At 54.0% G+C, this 9,530-nt stretch overlaps 1 protein-coding gene and 1 non-coding gene across 3 annotated transcripts; both read left to right on the forward strand.

The window, feature by feature from the left end:
• The first annotated feature begins 238 nt into the window (after positions 1 to 238).
• LOC125509729 (subtilisin-like protease SBT5.3) lies at positions 239 to 6,916 on the forward strand. Of its 2 annotated transcripts, none has more exons than XM_048674753.1 (11): positions 239 to 521; positions 633 to 748; positions 827 to 924; positions 1,093 to 1,257; positions 2,563 to 2,680; positions 4,380 to 4,926; positions 5,016 to 5,113; positions 5,203 to 5,448; positions 5,624 to 5,738; positions 5,834 to 6,027; positions 6,135 to 6,916. In XM_048674753.1, the coding sequence occupies exons 1-11, from the start codon at positions 258 to 260 to the stop codon at positions 6,703 to 6,705; spliced, it is 2,532 nt and encodes an 843-aa protein (XP_048530710.1). In that variant the 5' UTR covers positions 239 to 257; the 3' UTR covers positions 6,706 to 6,916. The 2 variants fall into 2 exon arrangements, with proteins under 2 accessions (XP_048530710.1, XP_048530708.1); XM_048674751.1 differs by having other exon boundaries at positions 241 to 521; positions 5,834 to 6,047.
• Positions 5,496 to 5,569, forward strand: TRNAI-AAU. The gene has a single exon. It is a non-coding gene; the product is annotated as a tRNA-Ile (tRNA).
• Positions 6,917 to 9,530: the final 2,614 nt, after the last annotated feature.

Raw genomic sequence — 9,530 nt, forward strand, 5'->3', positions numbered from 1 at the left:
TGGCATCTATCCATGACACGAGCCGAGCACATCACTCGCTCATCATCGCCATATCTTGAGTTAAAACCTGCCAAAAAGGCTTCCGTATGCCACCACAGCCGAGGGAGGGTGCTGCGGAAATAATAACTGAACCGAAAGGCACGCCGCTGCTCCTGGCCAAAAGGCCCTTTTGGCGCACACAAAAGCTCCCACACTTTCAGTTACAGAGAGAAGAGAGAGGACAAAACTCGCCCCCCACGCCGCTATAAAAAACCATCATGAAGACCAGGCACATTCCTTCCCAAGTACCCATTGCCTCGCAGCGCCCCAAGAACCGACCCCGGCCCCGAATCCATCCCCAATCCCCTCTCGACAACAACAATCATCCAGTACTCAGTGCACCGTCGGAAAAGGAGATGCGCGGCAGCATGCGTTCCTCCGTGAAGAAGAGGAGCCCCCGTGCTCCTCCTCCTCTTGCTCCGGTGCTCCTGCTGGTCTGCGGCCTCGCGCTGCTGCAGCGCCCGGCCTCTGCCGAGATAAAGGCGAGTGGAGCGGCCGGTGGCTGGCTGCTAGCTCTTGGCCATCTTCTTCTTGGTTCGCTTCTCCTCGTGTTTTACTCCAGCTGGTGGTAAAGGTTTGCCGATTTGCTGCAGTCGTATGTTGTGTACCTCGGATGCCACTCGCATGGCAGAGAGGGCGCGGCGCTCGCCTCCAACCAGGAACGCGCCAAGAACTCCCACTACCAGTTCTTGGGCTCCGTCCTGGGAAGGTAAGTGAGTCGAATCCAAGCACCCTCCAGCCGATCACTGCAAACTTGTAGATTAACATCTGGAGGCAATCCATGCAGCGAGGAGAAGGCGCAGGACGCCATCTTCTACTCCTACACCAGGTACATCAATGGCTTCGCCGCCACGCTGGAGGAGGAAGACGCAATGCAGATCTCAAGTGCGTCTCAACTCTTCATCGTCTTATTCTTCGCTTGTCTTCTTCCTGCACTACTGGATAATTTATATTTCCATCTACACGGCGCTTGCATGTGGTTTTTGCTGGGTGTGGGATTCTGTTTTCGATGGGTTCTTGGTATTAAGCCGTGTGTTTACGCTGCGCGTGCAGAGCACCCGAGCGTCGTCTCTGTTTTCCCCAACAGAGGGCATAAGCTGCACACCACCCGGTCATGGGAGTTCCTCGGGATGGAGAAGGACGGCCGGGTGAGGCCCGACTCCATCTGGGCCAAGGCAAGGTACGGCGACGGCGTCATCATCGGCAACCTAGACACCGGTACGTACATGATCTCTTCGCCGTGTTTCACAAATTATTACTCGCCGAGTCAGCCGGTGCTGATCATTTTGGGCCCAAGAACTTGAAAAATGCCACCCGGTGGTGAGATTCACTCCATTTCTTGACGTCAGTACAGTAGTAAATGGCCATCCCTCTCAGCAGTATAGAGTAGAGTAGACACTGTAAATGGATCAGACCAAAACAGCGGTCCAGTTTCTGGCACGGCTCGACCCGACCCGTGTAGGTGTAGCGTATAGGCACCAGGCAGGCAGCCGGTGCCTGCGCTCTGTGCAGCGGGTGTGTGCGGTGCGGTGCACGCAGAGCGCGCAGGCGCAGCCGCTGCCTGCGACTGCATTGCAATCGGAATCGAGAATCTGACCCAGACGCACAGCGGTTTCGGCTTTTGGCCTCCCGTGTTCCTGGTGGATGGATGGCAGGCTCGCCGCTGAGGAACGATTTATCACGGCCCTGCGCTTGCCTTGAGCCGGTTTTTTATGAGCCGTTGGGACTCGGAACTACCACGGCCGTAGTTCAAAGGCCGCTTGGGTCCTAGCAGTGCAGGTGTCAGAAAATCTCATTGGTGCCACTGGTATTTTTACGATCTCCTTGGAGGCAAATGTTTCATCTTGTTTTTCTCGAGAAAATGTTATCTCGTTCTTCAAGTGAAAATGGTGCTAACAGGGTTGCAACCGCCCGATGAAGTACCTAGGCCTCCTTTGGTTTATATGATAGAAAAATCATAGGAATAGGAAAGCTATAGAAAATGAGATGACATGTATATAAAATCCTATGAATAGGAATAGAAAAGAAGAAACTCTTTGATTTACATTATATAATTTTTTTTATTCAGTTTAGTCTAATGTTTATTTTTCTATAAAATGTGAAGGATAGTAAGAATTCCTTCACAGGAATAGGAGGGTTCTAAAGAAATTTTCCCTATACAAATTCTATCCTATGAGATTACTACAAAATTCCTACACACCAAAAGAAAAGAGGCCCTAGTCTGTTACTGTGAGTGAGGGACAGGGCAGCGTTCAAAGCGTGCATCACAAGTCCACTCCTCCACGCGGGGCTGCTGCTGCTTGGCGCGCTTGCACAGGTCGGGCGAGGGCGACAGGCCCGGCGTCGTCGACAGGGAATCCGGGACGCCGAGTCAAATCCCTCCTCATCCACGGCCCCCGGCTCCGGCGACCACGCTACTCCTGCTACTATACCACGCAGCGCGGGGCCACCGCCCGGCATGCACGCACGCACGCATGCATGTGACTGAAACTAACTTATGTTTACACCGGTTCATGCATGCAGGGGTGTGGCCGGAGGCCGGCAGCTTCAGCGACGACGGCATGGGCCCGGTGCCGGCGCGGTGGCGGGGCGTCTGCCACGACCAGTCCTCCTCCGACGACGCCCAGGTCCGCTGCAACAGGTCCGTCCGTGCGCGCGTTTCCCTCCTCCTCCCCTCCGTTTCTCCTTTGCTTGCACTCTAGAGTAAGTATACCGTCTGCACTGCAGCTAGCGGCTGCTCACGCCGCACGGGCACACGGCCCTCCGTGCCTCCATGCGTCGCCTCGGGCGCGGCGGTTCAAGCTCTGTAGTACGTGCGTTATCCCGACGTGGTTTGGTTTTTGTCCGGGCGTTGGTTGGTTCGTGTTGTTTAGCGTTTCGCCAACGTGGGCTTGACTTGACCACTGTCGCTGTGCAATGTACAGGGCTTTGTAGAGCGTAAACTAACTATTACCCCACCTACTGGCTGTCTTCTTTAGTGACAAGAGGTCGACTGCGGTTCGAGAGACATGTCTTGACCTAACTAAGATTTGTCCCATAAGTTCAGGCAAGTGCCTATGGGCTATGGTTATTTTAAGCAACGATCTCGACATGCCGTGCCCTAGGACTTGGAGCCAGGCTAGTAGTATACACTTGTGCCTCTTCTGATTCTGAATAATAGGCTTAAACTGAAGTAGAGTTGTGCTGGCCTAATCAGGCTACGAACGGGCAGTGCATCAGTGGTAAATGCTCATGCTAACAATGTCTGAAACCGCTGGAACTGTGCAACATAACCACAAGAAAAAGTCAGCCATGCCCATGCAAGTTTCAGACACATGGTATTGGCATTGCACTATTGCCGGTGTGCCGCCATGCTAACAAGGTGCGAAATGGAAAATAAACTAAAACAAAAAACCTCTAGCACTGCACTGTACTAGCGCACTAGCATGCTTGCCTCTGCACAAACGTGCCTCTCCTGCCCTCCTTTCCGCTGAGCATCTGCCCCTACCAGTAGTCCACCAGTCCACGCCGCGAGGCATGCATGTGAGCGAGCGTAGGCAGGGGGCAGAGCTCGCATCCTCAACAGATCGATGGCACCTTTCCGCTGTTGGCTGCCAGGGTCAGTGTGGTGGCGCCACAGATTGCAGCCATGATTCAGCTTCAAAATTAGAGCCCGACTCAACTGCATGCATCCCGGCCTACCAGAGAGATTTCCTCCGTCTCTCTGCCCTGCGCTTTCCCATGATTACATGTTGCCCCGGGCATCGTGCTTGTCCCTACGCATCCCCTGTTTGCATCCAGCTCGATCGGCCTGCTTCAGGTACCGTATCGATCCACGAGCAGCTGATGAGCAAGCCGCTAGGCACCACGCTCTTCGTTCAGACCTCCGAAAAGCTCCAAAAGGGCGCCCTGGTCCACGCACAGCGCAAGCTTGGCTTCGCTCTCCACCCTTTCTGCGTCGGGGTCCATGCATGGCTCCTGCGCGAGCTTACCATGTGATGTGCGATCATCTGCCGCGGCTAGGGCCAGGCCAACCCGCTCGCTCGACAACCTATAATGCAGCGTGCCTGATGAAACGCAGTCGCGGGAGGAAACATGCCAAGAGTGCGATCTTGTCCGCATGCACGCACGCTAGGACCATCCTCATCACACCGAGGAAATTCCTCCTTCAAATCACCCGTTGGCTTCTGCTCCTCCAAGCAAGATTCTCCTGGAAACATCATGGTGTTGCTGATAGTTAGTACACAATTATTAGCTTAACCTTTCAAGCGGCTCATCATGGCGTCTCATGCACGGCGTTGACGTGAACTGTGGCTGTGAATCGTGATTGTGATTGTGATGAGCGCGCGCGCCGCATGCAGGAAGCTGATCGGCGCGCGGTACTTCAACAAGGGGTACGCGGCGACGGTGGGGCGGGCGGGCGCGGGCGCGAGCCCGAGCCCGGCCAGCACGCGGGACAGCGACGGCCACGGCACGCACACGCTGTCCACCGCCGCGGGCCGCTTCGTGCCGGGCGCCAACCTGTTCGGCTACGGCAACGGCACGGCCAAGGGCGGCGCCCCCGGCGCGCGCGTCGCGGCGTACAAGGTGTGCTGGCGCCCCGTCAACGGCAGCGAGTGCTTCGACGCCGACATCATCGCCGCCTTCGACGCCGCCATCCACGACGGCGTGGACGTCCTCTCCGTCTCCCTCGGCGGCGCGCCCACGGAGTACTTCAGGGACGGCGTCGCCATCGGGTCGTTCCACGCCGTCAGGAACGGCGTCACCGTGGTCTCCTCGGCGGGGAACTCCGGGCCCGGGGCCGGCACGGTGTCGAACACCGCGCCGTGGCTCGTCACCGTCGGGGCCAGCACCATGGACCGCGAGTTCCCGGCGTACCTGGTCCTCGGCAACAAGAAGCAGATCAAAGTATGTTGCTTCTGCCCGAGTTATCTTCAGTCGAGTCTGCTATGTGTCCATCTCTCCCGTGGTAATGTAACACTTTATCTTTTGCTCAGGGACAGAGCCTGTCGCCGGTGCCCCTGCCTGCCAACAAGCATTACCGGCTGATCAGCTCTGTAGAAGCCAAGGCAGAAGATGCAACAGTGGCCCAAGCGTAAGAAAACACGATCAAATTGCTGCTGAAATTTACTTGCAATGATTTGTCAGAGATGAAACTGTAACCATGTTATGTTATCATTGCAGGCAATTGTGCATCGAGGGGTCGCTGGACAAGAAGAAAGTGAGGGGGAAGATCGTGGTGTGCATGCGAGGGAAGAACGCGCGAGTGGAGAAAGGCGAGGCGGTGCATCGTGCCGGCGGGGTCGGGCTGGTGCTGGCGAACGACGAGGCCACCGGGAACGAGATGATCGCCGACGCGCACGTGCTCCCGGCCACCCACATCACCTACTCTGACGGAGTCGCGCTGCTCGCCTACTTGAATTCAACCAGGTATGATCTCAGATATGTTATAATTGTTTCGACGTCACTACCAACAGGGCCTATTAGCTCAGCTGGTTAGAGCGTCGTGCTAATAACGCGAAGGTCACAGGTTCGAGACCTGTATGGGCCAATCGTTTTTTTGCTCGACCATTTTTTGAATCCACAACATCAAAATGTCATGCAGGTCTGCGTCGGGCTACATCACCCTGCCAAACACCGCGCTGGAGACGAAGCCGGCGCCGTTCATGGCCGCCTTCTCCTCTCAGGGCCCAAACACGGTCACTCCCCAGATCCTCAAGGTCCGTCCGGCTTTTCTCTCACCAACTCGCTCGTGCCTTAATAATCGTCTAGTAACATCACAACCATGCTGAGCATCTTACCATATGTGTCGCAGCCCGACATCACCGCGCCGGGGGTGAGCATCCTGGCGGCGTTCACCGGCCTGGCCGGCCCGACCGGCCTCACCTTCGACAGCCGCCGCGTCCTCTTCAACTCCGAGTCCGGCACCTCCATGTCCTGTCCGCACGTCGCCGGCATCGCCGGCCTCCTCAAGGCCCTCCACCCCGACTGGAGCCCCGCCGCCATCAAGTCCGCCATCATGACCACCGGTACAAATTAACGTGACATTTCAGACCAATCTCTTGCTGCTGCCGCGCGCTGACAAAAAGAGTTGTCGTCGTTTTGGCCTTGTGCAGCCAGGGTGCAGGACAACACGCGGAGGCCGATGAGCAACTCGTCGTTCCTGCGCGCCACGCCCTTCGCCTACGGCGCCGGCCACGTGCAGCCCAACCGCGCCGCCGACCCGGGCCTCGTCTACGACACCAACGCCACGGACTACCTCCACTTCCTCTGCGCGCTGGGCTACAACTCCACCGTGATCGGCACGTTCATGGGCGGCCCGCGCGCCTGCCCGGCGACGCCGCGGAGGCCGGAGGACCTCAACTACCCGTCCGTCACGGTGCCCCACATGTCCGCCTCCGGCGAGCCGCGCACCGTCACGAGGCGGGTGCGGAACGTGGGCGCGGCGCCGGCGGCGTACGACGTGCGGGTCCGCGCGCCGCGCGGCGTGTCCGTGACCGTGCGCCCGAGCCGGCTGGAGTTCGCCGCGGCCGGGGAGGAGAAGGAGTTCGCCGTGACGTTCAGGGCCAGGACGGGGCGTTTCTTGCCCGGCGAGTACGTGTTCGGGCAGATCGTGTGGTCGGACGGCGCCGGGCGCCGCCGCCACCGCGTCAGGAGCCCCGTCGTCGTCAGGGTCGCCGGCCGTAGGACGGGAAAAACCAGTGTCCCCGTCGCCTGACGAGCTTCCTTCGTTAGGATCCGTTTGGTTATTCTATTAGCAAACGATGCACTGAACAAAGAAGTTCGGTCCGTCGACAAGAAAGGTGTCAATATGTGGCAGTACTAGACTGTTCTTTGAGCGGTTAATGAAGTTGGATTTGGATGTACTTCATCACAGAGGAAAAAAACGTTGGAAGTACTTCTCTATCTCTACTCAACAAACTTAAGATTGGGCGTCATCTCTACTATCTCTATTATACCTACACTAAAACAAATCTCTACTATGCCTTGTAAATTAGAGTTGGTGATGGTGGTGATAAATTCACTCCTCACTTCACACATATCTCTCCCGTCTATCTACAAAATGCATGATGCATCAGACCCGACGTGTTTGGTAGACTGCAGCAACTGGGCCAGGCTGCAAGAGGAGAACGAGCTAGGAAGGCCTGGGTGCTTGGACTGGCGCTTAGTGGTTGTTTGGATAGAAGAGATTAGCAATGAGATTATAGAAAACGAGAAATCTATCCACCAGTCGACTGGTGGTTTGCAACAGGCGCGTACGAAGCGATAGCCGTTCGATCCGCATCCAACGCCCCGCGTCGTCCCTGTTGCGCGCAGCGCGCGTGGCGCTAGCCGTTACGCCTGTGCTCAGTCGATGACAGGTGGGCCCGTCCGAAACCGCCCGTCTCGCCCAATGCGCACGATCCCCACTCGCCCCCTCTCCCTCCTCGCCCGCATTTATTTCTTCCTCCTCTGCTGCTGCGGTTTTCATTCCAGTCCCCTCTCGCTCCCCCTCCCCCTCATCCGTGACGGTTCCTGGTGGTGGCGCGTTCCGGTTCGCGGCGGACGGCGTCTGAATCTGCGGTGAGGAACGCATTCCCCACCTCTATTTCCTTCCTGTTTTGCTCTGCCGCCGGTCCGCCATTGATTTAGGGTGCACGGAGCCTTCGAATCCGGTGGTTTGTTGTTCCCATTAGGTTAGATTAAGGCCGGCTTCTAGTTTCTGAGTCGGCGTTGAGAAGCGCATCCCCCCTCCCCCCACCCACACACCTGCCCCGCTCTGTATTTCCTGTTGCTCCGCCTTCATGCTTCGCCCTTGATTTTTGGTGCTCGGATCCTTCGATTCTGGCCGTTGTTGTTGCTATTAGGTTAGATTAGGTCGCCTTCTATTTCTAGTTCAATATGGCCCGGACATCTCGTTTAATTTGTGGTAAGCGTGGGTGTGGATAGGTGTTAGTGGTGGCAAGCGTGGTCGGTTCTAATAAGGATTTTGGTCTGGTGTTAGTGTTGTGGATGTGGATGTTTAGGACATCCAATAGTGTTTGGTGTTTATGGATTTCAAGTTGTGCATCAGTGGCTGAGTATTTGAAAAGTAATCCTAAGTTTTTTCACATAATGTTGTTTTATGTTGGTTTTTGTTTGATGCGGTGTGTCTATTGATTAGGCTTTGTGGTGCTCCAATTAGCATGTTTACAATGCTTGATTTTCTTGTGATGTCTTGTTATGTTCAAATATCATGATGTTTATATTGAACTTGCCAATGACATTTGCACTTAAATTACCAGATGCTGAATCACTGCTATTTATCGGTGGTGTCTTGTTATTGTTAAATTATCATGATGATTGTATTACACTTACCACTGTCATGTTACTGTAGTTATCAGTAGTTTACAATGCTTGATTTTCTTGTGATCTCTTGTTATGTTCAAATATCATGATGTTTATATTGAACTTGCCAATGACATTGCACTCAAATTACCAGATGCTGAAACACTGCTATTTATCGGTGGTGTCTTTGTTATGGTTAAATTATCATGATGATTGTATTACACTTACCACTGTCATGTTACTGTAGTTACCAGTAGTTTTCTAGTCTAACTACATGCAGCACAATGCTCATTTCTCATTCATTTGTCTGGTTGTTTTATTAATGAACATGTGTGAATGCTATTTTTTATCAGTGGTAATTTGGTTGTAACTTGCCAATTGCATTGTGCCTTAATTATCAGTCACACATGCTTTTGTATACCTGTGTCATCTGTTTTAAATTTTTTTAGCAGGTGTGATGAATCAATTGCAGTTTGCTTGTTTTCTTTTATCAACTGTATTATTGCTTTGTCAAACACCAGTTTTATAAATGTTGCAGTTAAATGTGTTATCAGTGTTTCAAAGTCATCTAATGGTTTCATTCGCTTTTTTTCCTATGTGTCAGGGAGACAATGCCGAGGAAGCGCAAAGGAGATGGTGACGGAATCGATGAGGTTCCTTCGAAAAAGGCGAAACGCCCTCCTCCGCGGAACAGAGCCTCACCCAGTTCGCTTCTTCTAGCATGCAAGGACATGAATGATGACAGGAAGGCTGCCATTGATGATATGGATTTAACTAGCCTTCGGAATATCCAGTGTGACCATCTATTCAACAATCTCAGTGTGTGGCTTGCTGATCTCTACGAACCCAATTCGCATGAGGTGGTCGTACCAGGCCGAGGCAGGCTTCCGGTCAATGAGGAATATGTGCATCGTGTTATGGGCGTGCCGCGTGGAGGGAAGGATGTCCCTTACAACCTCCCTACTGAAACTGATATTGAGTTAGGGCTTGAGTAGTTTGGCGAGCTTGGATATGCCCCTAAAATGACTGATCTCGTTGATCTCATAAAGGGTTCTAAAAATTCTGATGATACTTTCAAGCGTATGTGGCTTCTGCTTGCGGGGAATACAGTCATTGCCCCTACCACCTCCAACAAAATTAGCCCCCGATGGTATGCTGTGCTGGTAAGTTTTTTTGTAATCATGTCATTTTCTTTATTGTGTGCC

Source organism: Triticum urartu, chromosome 5, assembly GCF_003073215.2.
Source record: "Triticum urartu cultivar G1812 chromosome 5, Tu2.1, whole genome shotgun sequence".
In the NCBI taxonomy this organism is placed as follows: domain Eukaryota; kingdom Viridiplantae; phylum Streptophyta; class Magnoliopsida; order Poales; family Poaceae; genus Triticum; species Triticum urartu.

What these genes read in the sequence shown, in the direction of transcription:
- LOC125509729 (XM_048674751.1), top strand. Translation starts at nt 258, where the DNA reads ATGAAGACCAGGCACATTCCTTCCCAAGTACCCATTGCCTCGCAGCGC. An exon ending in CATCGGCAACCTAGACACCG is followed by an intron (nt 1,258 to 2,562) that starts GTACGTACATGA and finishes TCATGCATGCAG; the next exon opens with GGGTGTGGCCGGAGGCCGGC. An exon ending in TCACTCCCCAGATCCTCAAG is followed by an intron (nt 5,739 to 5,833) that starts GTCCGTCCGGCT and finishes TATGTGTCGCAG; the next exon opens with CCCGACATCACCGCGCCGGG.